Raw genomic sequence first — 24,085 nt, forward strand, 5'->3', positions numbered from 1 at the left:
ATGGTTTGCCTCTCTCCCTCCCCCCCACTATTTCCCCCCTTCTTCTCCCCCACGGTCCTCTGTTAAGTTCCTCCTAATCCTCCTATACGTGCAAACATATGGTATTTGTCCTTCTCTGCCTGACGTATTTTGCTCAGCATAACACCCTCAAGGTCCATCCATGTTGCTACACATGACCAGAATTCATTCTTTCTCATTGCCACGTAGTATTCCATCATAGAGATAAACCACATCTTCTTGATCCATTGATCAGTTAATGGACACTTAGGCTCTTTCTGTGTTCTGGCTATTGTTGGGAGTGCTGCTATGAACATTGGGGTACGTGTGCTCCTATGCATCAGCACTCCTGTATCCCTTTACACAAAGGAATTTCAAATGTTAAAGTAAAAAATATTAGGAATGCCAAGGTCCACATTACAAAAGAGCTTGTGGGATGGGAGATACTGTCTGAGGCTACTTTTGGGAAATACAGTCTGCCACCCTGACTGCATTGCTTTTTCTTGACTTGGTCATTTTCTCCAGCCCCTACAAAAGGACCAGCTTTCTTTCTATTTTCCTTCCTTCCATTCTCCCTTCTTTCCCTTTTCTTCTTCTTTCTTCTTTCCTCTTTCTTCCTTCTTTCTTTCTTTCTCTTCCTCCTACTCCTCTTCCTCCTCTTCCTCTTTTTCTTCTCCTCCTCGCCTCCTCCTCCTCCTTTTTCAAGTGAACTCCTTATTTGGCAAACTTCTGAATAAGTGAATCTTTGAAAACAAGGGCTTGATTCTCAGTAAATGAGGCCAAAATGCAGGTACTGGGAACTCATGGCCAGATAATGAATTGAAGATGAAGGTACTGGGCCAAATGGAGTGCTTGGAAATAGTTCTGTAACTCCAGCCTTTTCTTTAGCAGATAAAGAATCCTGTGAACAAGCTTCTGAAGTCAGTGAAGCACAGACTACAGATAGTGATGACATAGTGACACCAGTATCTCAGAAATGTCCTAAGGCGGTAAGTACACTGCAGTAATCACTGTGTGAGTGTGAGACAAGCTTGTAAACGACGACATTGTGCTTAATGGCCACATATGTGAAATTAATCCAGTTTTAATAAACTTGATGGGAAATTCAAGCTATTTAGTTAAATTTACACTGTGAATGAATGGAAGTTTCTTGATACATTTTCTGCTGAAATGATCACTTTCTTGATTTGGTATAAATGAGGACTTTTTTCAGTACTTCTCTCCTTTCTTTGGATCCCTTGCCTATCTCCTTCATTGTGTGCTGATTCATCTCCAGCCTGAGTGATGCCCATTTCCTAATCCACATAAGGAGAGCACGTGACTTTGGGAGGTGGAAGCTAGAAAAGAAGAAACGGTTCTTTGTGGGAAAGCTCTGAGAGATTCTATTTCTGAACCTTTTGGCCCAATTTTTAAACTTTTTTTTTTAGTGTTTTATTTATTTCTAGGGGAGAGAGAGAGACGGCGTGAGCAGGGGAGGGTCAGAGAGAGAGGGAGATACAGACTCTGAAACAGGCTCCAGGCTCTGAGCTGGCAGTCAGCACAGAGCCCGACACGGGGCTTGAACCCACGAACCGCGAGATCATGACCCAAGCGAAAGTTGGACGCTTAACCGACTAAGCCACCCAGGCTCCCCTTGACCCAGTTTTTAAAATCTGTAATTGCAATTCTTTTTTTGTCAACCTTTATTAATTTTTGAGAGAGAGAAACAGAGTGTGAGTGGGGGAAAGGCAGAGAGAGAAGGAGATACAGAATCCAAAGCAGGCTCCAGCTCTGAGCTGTCAGCACAGATCATGACGTGGGGCTCAAACTCACGATCCATGAGATCATCACCTGAGCTGAAGTTGGATGTTTAACCAACTGAGCCACCCAGGTGCCCCTGTAATTACAATTCTTTATTGAATATTTTAGCCTCACATCTCTCATTGTATTAGAATCCTGTGTGGTTATAAGTGAGTTAGAAAACAATCACTCTGTTGAGTCTCTGGAATGCTCCCTGACACATTTATAGGCACTCAATAAATATGTGCTGAATGAGTGACTGAATGAAAGATTGAAATCTGATTGAGGGGGCACTTGGGTGGCTCAGTAGGTTAAGCATCTGACTTCGGCTCAGGTCATGATCTCACGGTTCGTGGGTTTGAGCCCCACGTTGGGCACTGTGCTGACAGCCAGCTCAGAGCCTGGATCCCATCTTTGGATTCTGTATCTCCCTTTCTCTCTGACCCTTCCCTGCTTGTGCTGTCTCTCTCTGACTTTCAAAAATAAATTAAAAACATTTAAAAAAATTAAAAAAAGAAATCTGGTTGAGGATTATGAACTTCATTAGAAACAATATAAGTATAGTGTGACCTAAAATCAAGTGGTTAGATTATGTGATAGAAACTCCAAGGTTTGTGGGATGTGTGGGTGGCCCAGTGGTTTAAGTGTCTGGATCTTGGTTTTGGCTCAGGTCATGATCTCACAGTTTGTTTGGGATTCTCTCTCTCCCTTTCTCTCTGCCCCACCCCAGTTGTGTGCACATGCTCTCTCTGTAAATAAATAAACTTAAAAAACATCTCTAAGGTTTGCAAGGATTCAGAAAAGTGAAATAATTGCTGCTTTTGTAGAGGTCAGAAAACTTTTCCTTGAAAGTCAGAACTTGTACTGACAGTTTGCAGGCAACTAAAGGATACTGGTGTGGGGGAAAACAACTCAAAATCAGTAGACTTAACAGTTAAGAAAGCAAATTTTAAGTATTTTCTTCTGAAGTTGTATCTGNCTAAGCCACCCAGGCACCCCTGCCATATCTTTCTTTAACCGTTACATAATTATATGTTGAGAAATGCTTGTAAGACGGATCAGAGGTAGGGAATGTTGCAACTGGACAGTAACTCTTTAGAGACCATAAAGGTGAAGATTAGTGTGTCCAGTACATAGAGGTAGTTAGCAGAAGAGGTGATCTCCGGTCAAAGTTTCTAAATCAAGCCACTTCTCACATCAACCTGAAAAGCAGTCAACTGGTCAGCAAGTTTTCGAACTACAAGTCAGACATACTACATTTAAAATATTATTCAAGGGGCACCTGGGTGACTCAGTCCGTTAAGCATCTGACTCTTGGTTTCGGCTCAGATCGTTGTCTCATGGTTTGTGATTTCTAGCCCTGCGTCAGGCTGTGTGCTGACAGTGCAGAGCCTACTTAGGATTCTCCCTACCCCCCCCCTCTCTGCCCCTCCCCACTTCTCTCTTTCTGAAAATAAATAAATAAATTTACAAAATAAAAAATAAAATATTATTTAAAATTAAAGACTCTTAAATAAGTTCTCATTAGAAAATCTTTGTGCACCCAAATATGATTTGACAAACTAAATATGAAAACTGAGCTTACTTACCCAAAACTTAGTGTTATCATCAAATTAAATTTATAACACAGGCACATATAGTTGACCTTTGAACAATGCAGGGGTTAGGGACGCAACCCTCTGCACAGTTGAGAATCCATGTACAGCTTTTGACTTCCCAAAAACTTAACTACTAATAGACTACTGTTGACCAGAAGGCTTACCCATAACAAATAGTCGATTAACACATATTTTGTATGTTACATGTATTCTTAAGATAAAGTAAGCTAGAGGGGCGCCTGGGTGGCTTAGTCGGTTAAGCGTCTGACTTTCGCTTAGGTCATGATCTCGCGGTTCGTGGGTTCAAGCCCCGCGTCAGGCTCTGTGCTGACTGCCAGCTCAGAGCCTGGAGCCTGTTTCAGTCTGTGACTCCCTCTCTCTCTGACCCTCCCCTGCTCACGCTGTCTCTCTCTCTCTCCTAGAAAAAAAAAAAAAAAAAAAGAAAAAAAAAAGATAAAGTAAGCTAGAGAAAAGAAAATGTCATTAAGAAATGGGGGCGTTGGGTGGCTCAGTTGCTAAAGCATCTGACTCTAGGTTTTGGCTCAGGCTATGATCTTACTGTTGGTGGGATAAACCCCAAGTCTGGCTCTGCGCTGCCAGTATGGAGCCTGCTTAGGATTCTCTCCCTCTCCCTCTCTTTGCCTCTCACCCACTCGCACCCTCTCTTTCTCTCAAAATAAATAAACTTAAAAAGAAAAAAAGAAAAAATCATAAGTAAGGGGAGTCTGGGTGACTCAGTTTGTTAAGTGTTCAGCTCAGGTCATGTTCTCATGGTTCATGAGTTTGAGCCAGGCATGGGACACTCTGCTGTCAGTACAGAGCCGACTTCAGATCCTCTTCAGATCTCTGGCTCTCCCCCTGCTTGCGCAAATGCTCTCACATGTTCTCATTCTCTCAAAAATAAATCAATATTTTAAAAATTCATAAGAGAAAGTAGATTTAGAGTACTACACTGTATTTATCAAAAAGCATCCACATATAAGAGGACCCAGGTTGTTTAAACCTTTGTTGTTTGAGGGTCGACTGTACAAAATCATTATTGTATTTCAGAATAGCTAGGCATAAAAGATCAAAGAGGCTGAAGGACCAGAGATAATACTTGAGCTCTGTCACTTCTGTTTGGAGTCAGTCAGGATAATGGAGGAAGCAAGAGAGGATAGTGTTTAAAAGCATGAAGATTTGTTTCAGGCAAAAGTGGTCTAGATCCTGGCTCTGCTAACTTTGGAGGAGTTATTTAACTTCTTTAAGGCTTTCCTTATCTTCCTTATCTGGTAATATTAAGTATGCCTACCTTATAGTGATGTGGCAAGATTTATTTATTTATTTATTTATTTTTACAAATAGTTTATTGTCAAATTAGTTTCCACATAACACTCAGTGATTATCCCCACAAGTGTCCTCCTCCATGCCCATCCCTCCTCCCCCCCACATCCATCAGTCCTCAGTTTTTGTCAGCATTCAAGAATCTCTCATGGTTTGCCTCTCTCCCTTTCCCCCACCATTTCCGCCCTTCTTCTCCCCCTTGGTCCTCTGTTAAGTTCCTCCTAATCCTCCTATACGTGCAAACATGTGATATTTGTCCTTCTCTGCCTGACTTATTTCGCTCAGCATAACACCCTCAAGGTCCATCCATGTTGCTACACGTGGCCAGATTTCATGGTTTCTCATTACCATGTAGTATTCCATGGTATAGATAAACCACATTTTCTTGATCCATTCATCTGTTGATGGACACTTAGGCTCTTTCCATGTGTTAGCTATTGTGGAGAGTGCTGCTATGAACATTGGGATACATGTGCCCCTATGCCTCAGCATTTCTGTATCCCTTGGGTAAATTCCTAGCAGTGCTATTGCTGGGTCATAGGGGAGTTCTATTGTTAGTTTCCTGAGGAACCTCCACACTGTTTTCCAGAGGGGCTGTACTAGTTTACATTCGTGATATGGCAAGATTTAAATAAGGTAACATGTGATAAGGGCTTAATAAAGTGCCCAAGACAAATTAAGTACTAAATGACAGTGATGATAATATTGATGATGGTAATAGTCTATCCTCTCTGAAATATTCTAGTTCTCAAGGTCGTGCTTCTGTGACCTGGTAGTGGCCTGAACAAAAAGAACTAGACCCCAAGGGGAGGGGATTGAGGCACAGGGGTGTCACTTCCCTCTGGCTCCCAGGTCAATTGAGTAGGTTAAACAGTACAACTCAAAGAAGACCCTTCCAAGATGTCTTTACCTTATACTGCTAAAAAGTGAAATAGTTACAATACTTATGAATCTTTGCCTCTCCTTGAGTCCAGGATTAGGACAGTTCCTGTGTTCATAGGATGTGTGTAAGGCTGTTTCCCACAAGGTCCTGTCTGTTAATCAATACAAGGTTCCTAAAGGCCCTCTATACTCACTTACTCTCTAAGAATCCCCAGGAAATGATCACAGCCCAAACCACATGGTTTTCTCCAGATGAAGTTTCATTCCTGGTCCCAGGAATCAGGCTTCCATTCTGAGTAGACCATAGAAAACTTTTCCCTCTCCTTCTTAGTAGCTACTGTCTAGAGGGGAACAATTATTTCCATTTGCTCTATGGCCTTAGGTTATAGTCTTTAGTTAGCCCTAGTGTGTATCAAGAATCTCAAAGTTTATTCTATTATACTCTTTTTTTAAAAAAAAATGCGTATTTATTTACTTTAGAGAGAGAGAGAGAGAGCGCACACTTGCAACGAGCAGGAGAGGGACAGAGAGAAAGGGAGACAGAGAGTCCCAAGCAGGCTCTGTGCTGTCAGCTCAGAGCCCGACATGGGGCTCAAACCCACAAAACGTGAGATCATGACCTTAGCTGAAACCAAGAGCCAGGCACTTAGCCAACTAAGTCATCAAGGAACCCCGTTTTTGCTTTCTTATGAAAGACATTAAATAGTACATATTTTTCTTCTTTTAAACTTATTTTGAAATAATTAACGATTTGTAAACAGTTGCCAAAGAATGTGTGGGGAGGTGCCATGTATCATTCACACAGTTTTTTGCATTTCTTTTCTTTTTTGGTACACAGTACTCAGAAATGTGCATTTACAATCAGTAACATTTTGGGAGTCCATCTAGGTTGATATATTTAACTTTTTCCAGTTCTTTTCTCTTAATTGCTGATCAGTTTTTGTTAAAATAATACATGACCTTTTATTTAGACAGACCTCAATGGGCAACACTGAACTTTATGCTATGTACTTGATATTCATTAATTCACTAAAGGTGCACGACAGCCCTTTGAGTTGTTTACTCCTTCAACAAGTCATTATGGAGCACTTGTCTTAGTACTTGCAGTCTCATGGACACAAAATAGTGACTAAGACAGAGTTGGTCTCTTCCCTCTTGAATCTTATGTTCTACTTAGGGAAAACAAATATAGATCGGTGAGCAACTAAATGAGATACTTGTTGATTCTAAATACTATGAAGAAAATAAATTGGGTAATAGTAATGGGAGGGGTTGAGTTAGGCAAGAGTAAGGAAAGACTTCTCTGAGAAGGGGACATTTAATTTTCTTATGTTCATTTATTCTGAGAGAGAAGAGAGAGGGATGGAGAGATGGAGAGGGGAAGACAGAGAGAGAACAAGAGAATCCCAAGCAGGCTGCGTACCGTCAGTGTAGAGCTTGATGCCGGGCTTGATTTCACCATCTGTGAGATCATAACCTGATCTGAAATCAAGAGTTGGACTCTTTTTTTTTTTAATGTTTTATTTATTTCTGAGAGAGACAGAGAGACAGAAAGACAGCATGAGCAGGGGAGGGTCAGAGAGAGAGGGAGCAGGCTCCAGGCTCTGAGCCAGCTGTCAGCACAGAGCCCGATGCAGGGCTCGAACCCATGAACCACAGGATCATGACCTGAGCCGAAGTCAGACGCTCAACTGACTGAGCCACCCAGGTGCCCCAAGAGTTGGACTCTTAACTAACTGAGCCATCCAGGTGCCTCCGAAGGGGGGACATTGAAAGTGAAATTTGAAGATGAGAAGGGAAGAGATGGAGAGAAATCATCTCAGGCAGAGGAACTGGCAAATGTAAAGGCTCTGATGTAGAACAGAGCTTGGTTTATCTGAAGTACTGGAAATCAAGAGGTTATATGTCAATAAAACTGGGGGCAAAAAAAAAGGAGAAGGAGGAGGGAAGAGGAGGGGGAGGAGGGGGAGGAGGGGGGAGGGGAGAAGAGAAAGAAAAGGAAGGAATGAAAGAAAAATCCTGTCACCACACTTTTAAAGGAGCCCTGAAAGGAACAAATGTTTGATGACCACACCTTGTCACTTTCATTTTTGTACAACCAGGTAATTAAAAGAGGGAAAAAAATGTCAGTGAACATCTCTGTTCACATGTATCTTTGTGTATTTGGCAAATGTTTTTGTGGGATAGATTCCTGGAAGTGAAACTGCTGCTTTTAAAAGGAATATGCACTTTGAACCTTTGATGGATACCACCAAATTATCAACCCCAACATTATACCACTGTCACGCTATGGTGATCTTTTCTCACAGTGTTAGCAACACTTTTCCCTGGCTTTCTCAGTTCCTGACTCTAATGGAATGAGAGTGTTTGTAAGGGAAGGAATCAAAAGTAAGTTTGAAAAATTTAGATCCCAGTGGTGTGGAGAAGTAACAAAACAAATTAGGGGTATGCTAAGTGCTGAGACTATAGGAGTTGGTGAGGCAGACTTGTGGCCCTAGAACTTAAGTAGCTTACAGTCTGTGAGGTGGTCGCCAGAATTATAATGTGATACAAATGTAACTTAAAATTTTCTAGTGTCCGTGTGAAAAGTGTGAAAAGAAACAAGTAGAAATAATAATAATATATTTTAGGGGCACCTGGGTGGCTCAGTTCGTTGAACGTCCGACTTCGGCTCAGGTCATGATCTCACGGTTCATGAATTCAAGCCCCACATCGGGCTCACTGCTCTCAGAGCAGAACCTGCTTCAGATCCTCTCTCCCTCTCACTCTCTGCCTTTACCCTGCTTGCATTCTCTCTCTCTCTCAAAAATAAAACATTAAAAACATTTTAATTAAAAAACAACACATTTTAACCTAATATATCTAAAGCATTATCACTTCAATATGAAATTAATGTAAAACATTACTGAGACACCTTACAAAGCCTTCAAATTCCTGTGAATTTTACACTGACTGCACATCCCAATTCAGAGGAGCTACATTTCAAGTGCTCAGTAGCCACATGTGGCTAAAGGCCATTTTGTCATAGAGCAGAACTGTGATGCAGTATTTTCCAAATGTAAGTTGACATCCCCAGGCAATGAAATAAAAATAGAGGGTCCCAGCAAAAACAAGCAAACAAACAAAACTGAGAAAGAATAAAAGACAAAATAATAGTTTGTATCATACCTATTAAGGTTAAAAATTGTTTTGGGAGACTTGTATTTCAATGAGTTCTTTTTTTATACACACATATAAATATGCATAGGCTGAGTTTTGCAGTTTGAAAGCCACTGGTCTGGTGGTTGTTCATGTTTAACTATGAGGGAAAATGTTCATCCTCATTAGGCGTAGGAGGCTGTTTTTGTTTGGTAAGATGTTTCTGGGGATCATTCTTTTTTTTTTTTTTTACAAATAGTTTATTGTCAAATTAGTTTCCACATAACACCCAGTGCTCTCTGGGGATCATTCAGGTACTTATATGATGATGAACATCCGTCTCTCTCTCTCTCTTTTTTTTTTTTTTTTTTCCAGATCTCAGTGTTTCCTTAAGTGTGTTCTTTGGAAAATTAAACCCAGCCATATCTAAGGAAAAATGAAAAGCAATTGTGTAGTCAAATATGTTTGGGAAAAACTATATCATCCTCTAAAAGCAACCTGATGCATAGTAGCATATTCAAGACCCAAAGTCCAGTTAAAGAAAGCTGATAAGTTTGTTAAACTTGATTTTCCAAAGTTTATTTTCTCACCGAACCATTCATTTATAAAATGCCTATTCCTCAGACACACCTTTGAGAAGTTCTGCTTCATTATTCTTAAAGAAGTATAATTAACATTGATACAATTTTATTTTCTTAAGTGTTTATTTTGAAAGAGAGGGAGAGAGCGTGGGTGCCTGTTAGTGTGTGCACGAGTAGGGGAGGGACAGAGAGAGGAGGAGAGAGAGAATCCCAAGATTCGGGGCTTGATCCCATGAACTGTCAGATCACTACATGAGCTGAAACCAAGAGTTGGACATTTAACCAACCGGGTGCCCCAAGTTTTGCTTCATTTTTATTGAAACTAGAGAACATAAGGTTCTCAGCTTAAAAATAATTTCAACAGTGGCATGGGAGAACTTTCTAGGGTAAGAGTTCTGTATCTTGAATAGGGTGTTGATTACACACTTGTATATGTGTATCAAAACTGTAAACCTGGCACATCTGGGTGGCACAGTCAGTTAAGCATCCAACTCTAGATCTCAGCTCAGGTCATGATCTCAAAATTTGTGAGTTCAAGTCCCACATTGGGCTTTGCACTGACATTGCAGAGCCAGCTTGGGATTCTGTCTCTCCTTCTCTCTAACCCTCCCCTGCTTGTGCTCTCTCTCTCAAAACAAATAAAACTTTAAAAAATTTTTATTTAAACTGTACACTTTAGGTGTTGTATTTTACTGTGTGTAAATTATACAGAAATATTTCCAAGTGAAACAGGTTGCCAGGAGCCACCCTAGACAGTGGTCTATAAGAGTGGCTTTTATACTTTTTAAATCACAGTCACTATAAGAAACCCATCTCTCTGTTGTGCCCAGTCCAATCACATATAAACGAAAGTTTTAAAAAACAAGGCTTACCTATCCCACTCTTATATTTTCTGTTCTATTCCATTCCATTCTATCTTATTCTTTCATTAAAAAAAAATACTAGGAGCGCTTGGATGGTTTAGTCAGTTAAACGTCTGACTCTTGATTTCAGCTCAGGTCACGATATCATGGTTTGTGAATTCAAGTCTTGAATGGGGCTCTGTGCTTACAGCTCAGAGCCTGGAGCTGCTTTGGAATCTGTGTCTCCTCTCTCTCTGCCCCTCCCCTGCTCACACTCTGTCTCTATCTTTCAAAAAGGAATAAATGTTAAAAAAAAAAAAGGAAGGAAGGAAAGAAAGAGGAAAAGAAAGAAAGAAAAGGAAGGAAGGAAAGAAAGAAGAAAAGAAAGAAAAGGAAGGAAGGAAAGAAAGAAAGGAAAGAAAGGAAAGAAAGGAAAGAAAGAAAGGAAAGAAAGAAAGAAAGGAAAGAAAGAAAGAAAAAGGAAAGAAAGAAAGAAAAAGAAAGAAAAGAAAGAAAAAGAAAGAAAGAAAAGAAAGAAAAGAAAGAACAGAAAGAAAGAAAAGAAAGAAAGAAAGAAAAGAAACATTGCCTTCTGAGCTTCCTTGGAGAAGGCCCAGGAGTTGTGTTTTGCTTGCTTCCTAAGAGAAGAAAAGATAGGAGTGGCAGTAGATCTCTGGAGGTGTGAGGGCACTGGTCTGGCAACCTAGAGACAGGAGAGTTCTCACAGGTGATGAAGGAGAACTGTGGCTGGTCTGGGCCATCCCAGATTGACTCCTCACTGGTATCATGACATGACTTGCTGCCACACCTTGGAAAGGGAGGACTTAATGTTGTCCTCGGCTTACTTCTTGAAACCAGAGAGATGTCAGCCCTGCACTGGTGTCCCTGATGCAAAAATGGATACAAGGATAATCAAAGGAGAGGACAGTGGCTGTGGCAGCAACTTTGAAGTGGGGCCGAAAGTACCAGCGTGACTGTGAGAGGGCAGGCTGGTCTGACGGCCTGTTTTGGGGCATGTATTTGGTGGTGCAGGAAGTTCTGAACAGCAGCTGTGATTCTGGGCTATGTTAGATGGAATGTGTCTGTGATGGAGACTGAGAGAGCAGTGTGTTAATTGGAGTATGAACACTTGGAACATCACTAACCTACAGGAAATATTTTCCTTGTCAGGGGTCAGAGAAGATGTGCATCGAAATTGTCTCCCTGGCCTTCTACCCAGAGGCTGAAGTGATGTGTGATGAGAATGTAAAACAGGTATATGTAGAGTACAAGTTCTACGACCTCCCCTTGTCAGAGACGGAGACTCCAGTATCCCTGAGGAAACCGAGGGTGGGAGAAGAGATCCACTTCCACTTCAGCAAAGGTGAGGCAGCCCCTGTGGTTGGCCGGGAGGGGGTCTGAGGGGCCAGAACTACTCTGCACCTCCAGTGGGGTTCGCGCAACCATTCCCTTCTCTGTCATTTATCAAAGTGGTACGTCCATATGGGTTTACTAATTTTGGGGGGTTTTATTTAAAATAATTTTGTTAATGTTTATTTTTTTTGAAGTCAGACAGGAGGGGGCAAATAGGGAGAGAGAGAATACTAGGCAGGCTCCATGCTGTCAGCGCAGAGCCTGACATGGGGCTTGATCCCATGAACCATGAGATCATGACCTGAGCTGAGATCAAGAGTTGGATGCTCAACTGACTGAGCCACCCAAGAGCCCCTTTTTATTATTTTTTTAGACATTTATTTTGAGAGAGAGAGAGAGAGGGTGCAAATGAGCGAGGGGCAGAGAGAGGACAGAGAAAGAGAATCCCATGAGGGGCAGACAGAGAGAGAAGGGGAGAGAGAGAGGAGCCAGGTTCACTGGAAATGGGGCTCATGCTCATCCAAAGCGGGGCTCAAGCTCATAAACCATGAGATCATGACCTGAGCCAAAGTCAGATGCTTAACCAACTGAGCTACCCAGGTGCTCCTTTTATTATTTTTTTAAATTAAGTTTTCTAGTAAATTTTTTTTAATGTTTATTTTATTTTTGAGAGAGACAGCATGAGAACAGGAGGGCAGAGAGAGAGAGGGAGACATAGACTCTGCAGCAGGTTCCAGGCTCTGAGCTGTCAGCACAGAGCCTGACACGGGGCTTGAACCCACAAACTGTGAGATCATGACCTGAGGCTGAAGTCGACTTAACTGACTGAGCCACCCAGGCGTCCCTTACGTTTTCCATTTTAATTCCAGTATAGTTAGTTAACATACAGTGTTATATTAGTTTTAGGTGTACAACATACTGATTCAACATTTGTATACGTTACTCAGCGTTCATCATGATGAGTGTACTCTTAGTCCCCTTCACCTGTTTCACTCTTCCTCCCAACCACCTCCCCTCAGGTAACCATCTGTTTGTTCTTTATACTTAAGAGTCTGATTTATTGGTTTGTCTCTTTTTTTCCGTTTGTTTGTTTTGCTTCCTAAATTCCACACATAAGTGAAATCACGTGGTATTTGTATTTCTCTGACTGACATATTTGGTTTAGCATCATACTCTCTAGATCCGCCTACAGTGGCTGCACCAGTTTGCATTCCCACCAACAGTGCACAAGGGTTCCTTTTTCTCCACATCCTTGCCAACTCTTGTTTCTTGTATTTTTTTATTTTAGCCATTCTGACAGGTATGAAGTGCTATATCACTGTGGTTCTTTTTTTAGTGTTTATTTATTTTTGAGAGAGAGGGAGAGAGAGCACGTGTGTTTGAGTGGAAGAGGGGCAGAGAGAGAAAGAAGATCTGAAGTAGCTCCGTGGTAGAAGCAGAGTGCCCGACATGGGGCTTGAACTCACAAACTGTGAGATCATGACCCAAGCCAAAGTCAGATGCTTAACCCACAGAGCCACCCAGATGCCCTCTCACTGTGGCTTTTCACATTCTCCTGATAACGAGTGTTTTTGAGCATCTTTCCATGTGTCTTTTGACCATCTGTATCTGTACTCTGCAGAAATGTTTGTGTCTTTGCATTTTTTTTAGATTTTTTGTTTTTTGGGTGTTGAGTTGATTGAGTTCTTTATAAATTTCAGACACTAACCCTGTACCGGATATGTCATTTGCAAATGTTTTCTCCCATTCAGTAGGTTGCCTTTTAGTTTTGTTGAATATTTCCCTTGCTGTGCAGAGGCTTTTTATTTTGATGTACTTCCAGTAGTTAATTTTTTATTTTATTTCACTGGCCTTAGGAGACTCTATCTAGAAAAATGTCACTCTGGTCGATGTCAGAAAAATTGCTGCCTGTACTCTCTTCTAGGATAGTTAGTTTCAGATCTCACCTTAGGTCCTTACTCCACTTTGAATTTATTTTTGAGTATGATGTAAGCAAGTCCAGTTTCATTCTTTTGCATGTAGCCGTCCAGTTTTCCCAGCACCATCTGTTGAAGAGACTGTCTTTTTCCCATTGCGTATTCTTGCCTCCTTTGTCAAAGATTCATCAACCATATAATCATTTGTTTGTTTCTGGGCTTTCTGTTATGTTCCATTGATCTATATGTCTGTTTTTATGCCAGTACCATGCTCATTTGTTTACTATAGCTTTGTAGTGTATCTTGAAATCTGGGAGATTGTGATACCTCCAGCTTTGTTTTTCTTTTTCAAGGTCATTTGGCCTCTTTGTGGTCTTTTGTGGTTCCATACAAATTTTATGGCTGTTCGTTCTATTTCTGTGAATAATGCTGATGGTATTTTGATATGTATTGCATAATCTGTGGATTGCTTTGGGCAGTATGGACATTTTAACAATACTTGTTCTTCCAGTCAATGAACATGGAATATTTTCCAATTCTTTCCACTTGTTTTTGTGGTTTTCAATTTCTTTCATCAGTGTTTTATAGTTTTCAGAGTACAGGTCTTTTGCTTCCTTGGGTAAGCTTATTCCTAGGTATTTTATTGTTTTTGGTACAGTTGTACATAGGATTGCTTTCTTAATTTTTCTTTCTGTTGCTTCATTAATGTATGGAAAAACAACAGATTTCTGTACATTGATTTTGTATCCTGTGACCTTACCAAATTCATTTATCAGTTCTAGTAATTTTTTGGTGGAATCTTTAGGGTTTTCTAGTTACAGTATCATGTCATTTGCAAATAGCGAAAGGTTCACTTCTTTATCAATTTGGATGCTTTTTACTGCTTTTTCTTGTCTGATTGCTGTGGACTTCCAGTACTATGGTGAATAAAAGTGGTGGGAGTGGACATCCTTGTCTTGTTCCTGGTCTTAAAGGGAAAACTCTCAGTTTTTCACCATTGAGTATGATGTTAACTGTGAGTTTTCCACATATGGCCTTTATTATGTTGAGGAATGTTCCCTCTAAAACCGTTTTGTTGAGGGGTTTTATGATGAATGGATATTGTACTTTGTCAAATGCTTTTTCTGCATCTATTGAAATGATCATTGATCTTTATCCTTTCTTTTATTGGTGTGATGTATCACATTGATTGATTTGCAAATATTGAATAACCCTGGTATCCTAGAAGGAAATCCCACTTGATCATCGTGAATGATCTTTTTAAATGTATTGCTGGGTTTGTTTTGCCAATATTTTGTTGAGGATGCAATTATGCTTATCAGATATATTGGCCTATAGTTCTCTTTTTTTGTAATGTCTTTATCTGGTTTTGATATCAGGGTAATTCTGGCCTCATAGAATGAATTTTGAAGTTTTCCTTCCTCTTCTATTTTTTGGAATAGTTTAGGAAGTATAGGTATTAACTCTTCTTTAAATGTTTGGTAGAATTCACCTGTGAAGTTATCTGGTCCTGAACTTTTATCTATTGGGAGTTTTTTGATTATTGATTCAAGCTCATTGCTGGTAATCAGTTTTTCTCAAATTTTCAAGTTCTTCCTGAATCAGTTTTGGGAAGTTATGTTTCTAGGAATTTGTCCATTTCTTCTAGGTTGTCTAATTTGTTGGCATATAATTTTTCATAATATTCTTTTCCAATCCTTTGTATTTCTGTGGTGTTGGTTGTTTTTTCTCCTCTTTCAGTTCTGATTTTGTTTATTTGCGTTTTTTTTTATGAGTCTGGCTAACGTTTATCAATTTTGTTCATCTTTTCAAAGAACCAGCTCTTTGTTTATTGATCTGTTCTATTGGTTTTTTTCAGTTTCTAGTTCTTTAATTTTTGCCTTAATCTTTATTATTTCCTTCCTTCTACTGGTTCTGAATTTTGTTCTTTTTCTGGCTCCTTTACATATAATGTTAGGGGTTTTGTTAATATTTACTTGTTTTTGAGAGAGAGAGAGTGTGTGAGCAGGATAGCAGCAGAGAGAGAGGGAGACACAGAATCGGAAGCAGGCTCCAGGCTCTGAGCTGTCAGCACAGAGCCTGACATGGGGCTCGAACTTGTGAGCCACAAGATCATGACCTGAGCTGAAGTCGGACGCTCAATCGACTGAGCATCCAGGCGTCCCTACATGTATTTTTAAATTTCCTCTCTGATTTCTTGGTTAACCCATTCATTATTTAGTAGCATGTTATTTAACCTCCATGTATTTGTGCTCTTTGCAGATTTTTTCTTGTGGTTGATTTCCATAGTATTGTGGTCAGAAAAGATGCATGGTATGACTTAGTCTTTCTGAATTTGTTTGACTTGTTTTGTGGCCTACTATGGAGACTGGTCTACATACACTTGAAAAGAATGTGTATTCTGTTGTTTTAGGAGAGAATGCTCTGAATATACCTGTTAAATCCATCTGGTCCAATGTGTCACTCAAAGCTACTGTTTTCTTTGTTGATTTTGTTTGGATGATCGATCAATTGAGATAAGTGGGGTTATGCATATGATTTTAAAATACCAAATGGGAAAAAAATAAAAAAAAATTTAGAAAAATTAAAAAAAATAAAATACCAAATGGGGTGCCTGGGTGGCTCAGTTGGTTAAGTGTCTGACTCTTGATCTCAGCTCAGGTCTTAATCCTAGGATTGTGAATTCAAGCCCCACTTTTGGTTCTGTGCAGGGCATGGAGCCTACTTAAAAAATAAAAAATCAAATGGGCCTAGGAATTTTTTTTTTTAAAGGGAACAGTGGCTTAGTTTTATTTTTATTTTTATCTATCTATCATCTATCTATCTATCTATCTATCTATCTATCTATCTATCTATCTATCTATCTATCTATCTGCCTAGGAGAGAAAGAGAGAGGGCATGAGTTGAAGAGGGGCAAAGGGTGCACATGAGACTCTTAAGCAGCATCTCACAGACATGAGATCATGACCTGAGCTAAAATCAAGAGTCAGACCCTTAACTGACTGAGCTACTCAGGCGCCCCACAAATAGGCCTCGAAAGATTTTTAATTAAAACTAAACCATTCTTTTTTCTTTTTTTTTTTTTTTTTTAGAAGAGAAGACAGCAAATAGTTCCTTTTTCCATCCCTTCTCCACAAACCGCTCTCTGTCATCCTCACTACCCTCTCTGGTCCACCACACCACTTTTCCCTTTTTCTGCTATTTCTTGTTATTTAATTCCATGTGTCTTGGGAATGTTTCTATTTAAAGTTCCTGACTCACCAATTTTAGGTATTATCTCCTGACTTCTTGTCTTGGCACATTAAATTTCTCTCTCTTACACCCATGTCCCCTTCCTCCCATGTAGTTGGACTATAACTTTCATTTAATCCAGTCTTAATATTATGGATATGAATTCTTGCAGAGCCACGTGGTATGCCATAGTTATATTTCCTTTCTTGTTTATTATTTTGTGTCAATATTTCACTTGCTTTAATTCATTTATGCCTACTCTAGTTCTTTTCACATCCTCCAACAGTCTTTCCAAGTTTTCAAATAATCAAACCTATCAAATAAGGTATCAATTTTCTTTTCCTTGAAGACCTCTCTTCAGCCCACTGTTCAACTATTATGCTACTGCTGCCATTTGAAGAATTTGATTTAATTATATCCTATACTGAGTTTCTTGTTTCCTGGGTCCTGTGTCATCCTCTGATTCACTTTTATAGTTTTTTTAAGTTTGTTTATTTTTGGGGGCGCCTGGGTGGCTCAGTTGGTTGAGCGTCTGACTGTAGCTCGGGTCATGATCTCGCCGTTTGTGGGTTCAAGCTCCACGTAGTGCTCTGTGCTGACAGTTCAGAGCCTGGAGCCTGCTTTGGATTCTGTGTCTCCCTCTTGCTCTCTGCCCCTCCCCTGCTCATGCTCTGTCTCTCAAAATCAAATAAACATTAAAAATTTTTTTAAAAATGTTTATTTTTGAGGGAGAGACAGAGTGTGTGGGGGAGGGGGAGGGAGAGAGGGAGACACAGAATCTGAAGCAGGCTCCAGGCTCTGTGCTGATAGCACAGAGCCTGATGCGGGGCTCAAACTCAAAACCCATGAGATCATAATCTGAGTCACAGTTGGACACTAAACCAACTGAGTAACCCAGATGCCCACACTTTTACATTTTAATGATATTTTCTAGTAGCTTTTAAAGAAAAAGTACATTGGAAGGAAATATTTTGAGACCATCATGCATGTAATCTCTTTAGTCTACATGTATGTTCAATTGATAATTAGGCCAAGTATAGAAATCTATTTTGAAAACATTTTTATTCAGAATTTCAGAGCAGTTGGTCCATGGGCTTCTAGATCCAGGCCAAGAGCCTAACCTTTGTATGAAAACTACTGCTACCTACCCATAAGATTTTATCTTTATCGTTAGTGTTCTTAAACTTCAGAATAATATGTATCTTTTTCTTGTAATTGTTCTAGCCTTCAAGAGGTTCTTTGAGTCTGGAAGCTTGTGGCTTTTAGTTCTGGGAAATTTTATTGCATTTCTTTGATGATTTTGACCCCAGCATTTTCTCATTTTCTTAGTAGAGTTTTGGATCTTCCAAACTGATCCTCTAATTTTCTCATTTTCTTCCTATAATTCTACCTCTGCTTTTTCCTTCTATTCTTGGGAAGTTTCTTTAATTATTTTAAAAGATTTTATTCTTAAGTAATCTCTACACCCAGGGTTGTGGGGCTCAAACTCAAGACCCTGAGATCAAGAGTCTCTACCAACTGAGCCAGGCAGGTGCCCCCTCAAATATCTTTTATTTTATCTTCCAGTCATTGAATATTTACTTTAAATTTCTGACAGCTGTTTGTTGTTCTCTATTCATTTTTTAAAGTATATCCTGCCCTTATATGAGGTAGAAGTTTATTTCTTGTATAAAATGAATTCTGGAGAGGCGCAGTCCAGGGCTGAGGATAAGTGATACTCTCAGGGCTTCTATCTTGCTTTTGATCATCCTAGTGTCTGTCTTCGATCCTTTTGGTGACCGTGTCCCTCTTAATGGCTGCCAGGGCAAGGAAGAATACCTCCCATTTGAGCCTGTTAAGTATGTTTCCCACAGCAGAGTAGCCAGAACTGAATTAAACCTCGCTAAAATAGAGGCTGGAAAACCTAAGCCAACATATTTGAGGCTGTAGCATCCCTGTATACAAATGAGGAGGAAGGGCAGAAGGGGGTTGAGACCAGCACCTTGAGTTGAACCTGCTACAAAAACTCAAATCTCTACATAGCCCTAAAAAATCAATCTCCTTGGGGTGCCTGGGTGGTTCAGTCAGTTAAGTGTCTTACTCTTGATTTCAGCTCAGGTCATGATCTCATGGTTCATGGGATCAAGCCCAGTGTCAGGCTCTGTGCTGGCTGTGTGGAACCTGCTTGGGATTCTTTCTCTCTCTCTCTCTGCCCCTCCCCAACTCGTGTGTGTGTGTGTGTGTGCGCGTGCATGCGTGTGCATGCGCACGCACACTCTCTCTCTCAAAATAAATAAATATTTTAAAAAGTCAGTCTCCTAGGATTCTTCCAGCTATAGAGTGATGGGAGCACATTTATCTTAGCACATGGCAGAACAGCTTTCAGTGCAGATCATACGGCATCCTTTATATCAGGGTCGGCAGACTTTTTCTTAAAGGCCCAGATAGTAAATATTTTAGGCTTTGTGGGCCAAGTGGTCTCTGTCACAGCTTTCCGACTCTGTTGTCATGGGGAAGCCAGCCATAAATAATATAGGGACGAATAGGCCTTGGCTGTATTCAGTAAAACTTTATTTACGAAAACAGGTAGCAGACCCAAGAGCCTCAGCATGCCAACCTCTCTTTTATTTTTGAATTAAAGAAATTTTTTTAATGTTTGTTTATTTATTTATTTATTTTTGAGAGAGAGACAGTGTCCATGTGGGGGAGGGGCAGAGAGAGAGACAGAATCTGAAGCAGGCTCCACACTCTGAGCTGTCAGCACAGAGCCCAACACGAGGCTCGAACTCACAAATTGTGAGATCATGACCTATGCTGAAGTCGGACACTTAACCAACTGAGCCACCCAGGCGCCCCTGCCAACCTCGTTTTTATATCTGTTTTACATATACCTCTTATGAAAGTTTTAGTGCCCAAACAGCAACCGTACATGATTCTTTACTTTTTCCACTTGTTATCCTTAATACAGAGATAGACCTGGACCCACTGGAGCAAAAAGGCCGAAGGCAATTTCTGTTCGCCATGCTGACTGGACAAGATCCCGAACAAGGACAGTAAGCATCTGCTTTCCACTTTGGAAGGAGGGAGATCTTATCCACTCAAGAGTTCAGGAGTTTTGTGCTGACATTATATATTGTAATAACTTCTTTCATATTAATTTACTCAGTGGATTTTTTTTATCTACTTGAGTCTAATTTAGGTTTTGACTACCTGATAAATTATATAATCTCATAGGTTGAATTCATTTCTCAGCCATGCCAGCCCCCGAGAAGCACTATTTTTGTGGCAGCAATTACTTGAATACTAACAGTGCCCTATGTGGAATGAACAAAACCTTTTTTTTTTTTTTGAACTATCCGTTTTTGTTTTATGTTTTTTCTTTTAAAGAGAGTGAGTGAGCATGAGCAGGGGAGAAGGGCAGAGGGAGAGAAAGACAGAATTTCAAGCAGGCTCCAGGCTCACCACAGAGCCTGATGAGGGGCTTGATCCCATGACCCTGGGATCATGACCTGAGCTGAGATCAAGAGTCAGATGTTCAACCACCTGAGCCACCCAGGCGCCCCTGGACAAGACACTTTGACATTCTCAGAAAATCTGATTCATTTCTCACAAACATAGTACCATTGCTAGCTTACCAGATATTATGTCTTTATAATATTAATTTCATATTTACATTATTTAAATCATTTCTCTACCGGATTATCTTGATGTAACTGACATAAATCTTAGGCCTACTATTAATTTTAGGAAGGTGTCCTTGTTATTTGTATGAACCTCCATTTAGAGGTTCCAGATGAAATGCACAGGACATACTTATGCTAAGAAAATTATGCATAGTTTAGCTGAAATTTGAAATTCAGATTTAAGTGGGCATCTGTTTTGGGGTTTTTTGTTTTTTGGCAAGACCTAGCAATGCTGCCTCGTTTTCAAGTATGTGGGTAGGAAATAATACAGGGCTGGTGTTTTAGCCCAATAAATTTGTTTAATTTACATTTACTTTGTCTCCAGTTAGTTATAGAAAGGCCTGACAAAGGAGCCATTGAAATAAACAGTCTGATTTCAGTGTCATGGTGGACTTAAACAGCAGCTCACTGGTAACTTTTGGGAATGGAAAGCATTTTGGTCGTTTCCCTTTTGCATCAATGTTAAATTTAGCTATTTCATTCTTTTTTTTCTCTCAGCATTCTTAGAATACTCCCTCTCTTCATTGCCTCGCAGTGGTAGCCTCTTTCTTTTCTTTTTGTACTCATTTTTCTACTCAATTTTAGATTTCGATTGATTTTACCTTTCTTTTTGCTCATGTTGGGCAGTGGACAGAACATTAGCTTTGTAACCAGACAGATCTGGTTTTGAATCCTGACTCTTCTGCTTACTAGCTCTCTGGTTGTTGAATTTTATTTAACTTGAAGGCTCCTTTGAGGATACAATTGAAATAACATAGTTTATCTAAAGCACTTGGTATTGTCCCCTGTATGTAGTAACGCCGGTTACCATCACTTTCCTGGGAAAATTGGGGCCGGGAGTCAGCATTATCCCTTCTGTATATCAGTAAGGATACAGAAACATCATCACCAATGACTATTGCTTAATGGGCTAAGAATGTATCATTTTTGGGGGCACATGGCATGCATCTCAGAACTCTTGATCTCAAGGTCATGAGCTCAAGCCCCATGTTGGGTGTAGAGCTTAAGAAAAAAATAAAAAGAATGTCATTTTTGCAAGTTGTTCTTTTTAGCTGAATCATATTTAGCTGTGATTTTAAGAGCTTGAATTTTTAGCCTTAGTCCTATCCTTTAGCACTATTAGCCACCAGTATTTCCTTTTAAGAAATTAATAGGGAGGGGCCCCTGGGTGGCTTAGTCGGTTAAGCGTCCGACTTTCCCTTAGGTCATGGTCTCGTGGTTCATGAGTTCGAGCCCCGCGTCGGGCTCTGTGCTGACTGCCAGCTCAGAGCCTGGAGCCTGCTTCAGTCTGTCACTCCCTCTCTCTCTGACCCTCCCCTGCTCAAGCTGTCTCTCTCTCTCTCTCCTAGAAATAAACATTTAAAAAAAAAATAAAAATAAATAAAAAATTAATAGGGATACAGAATGTCCAGAATAGGCAAAGACAGAGAGATAGAGAGTGGATTTGTGGTCTCTTGGAGCTGAGGGGAGAACCGGACACGGCTGCTTGGTGGCTCTTGGATTTCCTCTTGTGGGGATGAGCATGGCCTGGATTAGATAGTGGTGACGGTTGGGCAACAAGATGGTTTTACTAGAACACAATCGTACACTTCAAAATAGTTAAAATAGTGAATTTATGCATGGTTTTTATCTCAAATAATTGAATAGGTACTAGTTTCTAGAATTGACTATCATTCTTTGCTAAGCCAAGTCAAGGTAACAAAGACTGCTGTTTACTCACTGCCTGTGAGGCACCGTGGTGTATGCCCTCCAGAGTGCTGTTTCCAGACTTACAACTCCAAAGGAATACAGGTTACAAAACTATATGTTTTGTAAAAGTGTACTCCTTAAGTTTTCCTTTGTTTGGGCTTGGTACCCAACTTTTCTGTTGTTTAAAAATCTAAAACCTCTTCTTAACTTCTTCTATGTTTGCTTTTGTGCAAATACCTTCACTGCCCACATCAGATCTTTTATCAGAGTTGTGAACTATCTTGAAAGGCATTCTATCTCAACAGTTTTGAGTCAACTTGATAACTACATTATCTCGAGTCTTAGTTCTCTCTTCTTCAGGTCTATTGTTTTTAAAATATACAACTCCTTACTCCTCTGCCATTACGGTCTTATAAAATGGAGGCAAGGGAAAAGTGATTAAGGGCAAACACTGTATCATTTATGATTACTTTTATCCTTATATATTTTAAGCCGTAGGGTATAGTAGTACTGAGTTTAATGGAATTTTTTTCTCCTTTAGTTTAAAGTTTACAGTGGTAAGCGATCCTATGGATGAGGAGAAGAAAGAATGTCAAGACGTGGGATATGCGTTTCTGGAACTGTGGCAGATCATGGAGTCGGGAAGGGACCTTGTAGAACAAGAGCTGGATAGTGAGTAATACCTTGTCATGCTTCTTGGTTCCACTTATTTCTAAGGAAATCAGCCTAATCATGAATACTTTTCCTAATTTGCCTTCAGTATATCATTGCCATTATGAAGTGATACAAACTGGATCCAAATCTCTATGGCTATGTTTATTCTAGAAATGAAAGTAATCACTCATATATTTCAGCCCACATACCTCTTGACAACTAGAATACAATCTATTATGAATGTCCAGCGTTTGAAATGAGGGAATTTTGAAAAGACCAGGTCAATATCCATCAATTGTAAAGATCAGAATTCCTGATTTCTCTTACACATGTGAGGTTTGTGGACAACTAATACCGTCCTCTTTTAATGGGTCACCTTGCACACAGTCTCTTAAGCAGACATCAACTCTCCTGCTCCCTCACACCTCATGGTATTTGTTTCCAAGTTTGACCATTGCTTTGAAGTGTCTTGACTGCATCCCCATTACTGTAATAGTTTTCTTAGTTTTTTGGGGGTTTTCTTAGTTATTTTTGAGACACTGTGTATGAGTTGGGGGTGGAAGGGAGCAGAGAGAGAAGGGGACAGAGGATAAGAAGTGGGCTCTGTGATGACAGCAGAGCCTGATGTAGGGCTTAAACTCACAGACCTTGATATCATGACCTGAGCCAAAGTTGGACACGTAACTGACTGACTGAATACCCAGGCATCCCTGTAGTTTTCTAAACAGGTCTTTTTGCCACGGGTTTCTTCCACATTTCCATCTTCTACAATGTTTCTGTACAGAAAGTTTGGTCACCACATTCTTCTTAAGTCCATTTTCAACATTGTTTGCTCTAAGGCAGGTATGTTGTAACAATATTTTCATTTGAATCCCTTCTCTGTCCAGTCCTCACTGTTGGGATTCTCCTGGTTCAATTCTTGGCCTTTGTTCCCCCATACACCCTCCTCCTGGGTGTTTGCATTCACTCCTGGAGATTTAATGATAATCTAAAAATGATCTCAAATCTAGGTTTCCAGTCTAGATTTTATTTAAAATCTAGTAGACCAAATCACTCTTTCNAAAACTGAGGACTGACCAAATCACTACTTCTGTGTTCTCATAGTTCTTAAGACTTACCTTGACTATAACTTTGTACCTTGCATCCCGTCTCCTTACCTACCATCCAAGTTAGAATGGTCATCCTGGATTCAGACCTACTCCTCACTCCCAGGATTTCATCACAAAATTTATTATTTTTACCTCTTTATTTTAAATTTTTAAAATGTTTTTATTTATTTCTAGGAGAGAGAGAGAGAGAGAGACAGCGTGAGCAGGGGAGGGTCAGAGAGAGAGGGAGTCACAGACTGAAACAGGCTCCAGGCTCCGAGCTGGCAGTCAGCACAGAGCCCGACGCGGGGCTCGAACCCACGAACCGCGAGATCATGACCTAAGCGAAAGT

The 24,085-nt window shown here is 40.1% G+C and overlaps 1 protein-coding gene across 4 annotated transcripts in view; it reads left to right on the forward strand.

Moving 5' to 3' along the window:
- Positions 1-24,085, forward strand: part of RPGRIP1 (RPGR interacting protein 1) — a 90,870-nt gene that overhangs the window by 64,575 nt on the left and 2,210 nt on the right. For 2 of the 4 annotated variants that reach the window (XM_077770348.1, XM_077770346.1), the window contains 4 exons: positions 889-986; positions 11,311-11,503; positions 19,588-19,672; positions 22,533-22,663. In XM_077770348.1, the coding sequence (XP_077626474.1) occupies positions 889-986; positions 11,311-11,503; positions 19,588-19,672; positions 22,533-22,663 (507 nt within the window). Of the gene's footprint in view, positions 1-885; positions 987-11,310; positions 11,504-19,587; positions 19,673-22,532; positions 22,664-24,085 lie in introns of all 4 variants that reach the window. The other 2 variants (XM_077770345.1, XM_077770347.1) reach the window with 1 other exon arrangement.

Source organism: Crocuta crocuta, unplaced genomic scaffold (assembly GCF_008692635.1).
Source record: "Crocuta crocuta isolate KB4526 unplaced genomic scaffold, BGI_CrCroc_1.0 scaffold175, whole genome shotgun sequence".
NCBI classification, from domain to species: domain Eukaryota; kingdom Metazoa; phylum Chordata; class Mammalia; order Carnivora; family Hyaenidae; genus Crocuta; species Crocuta crocuta.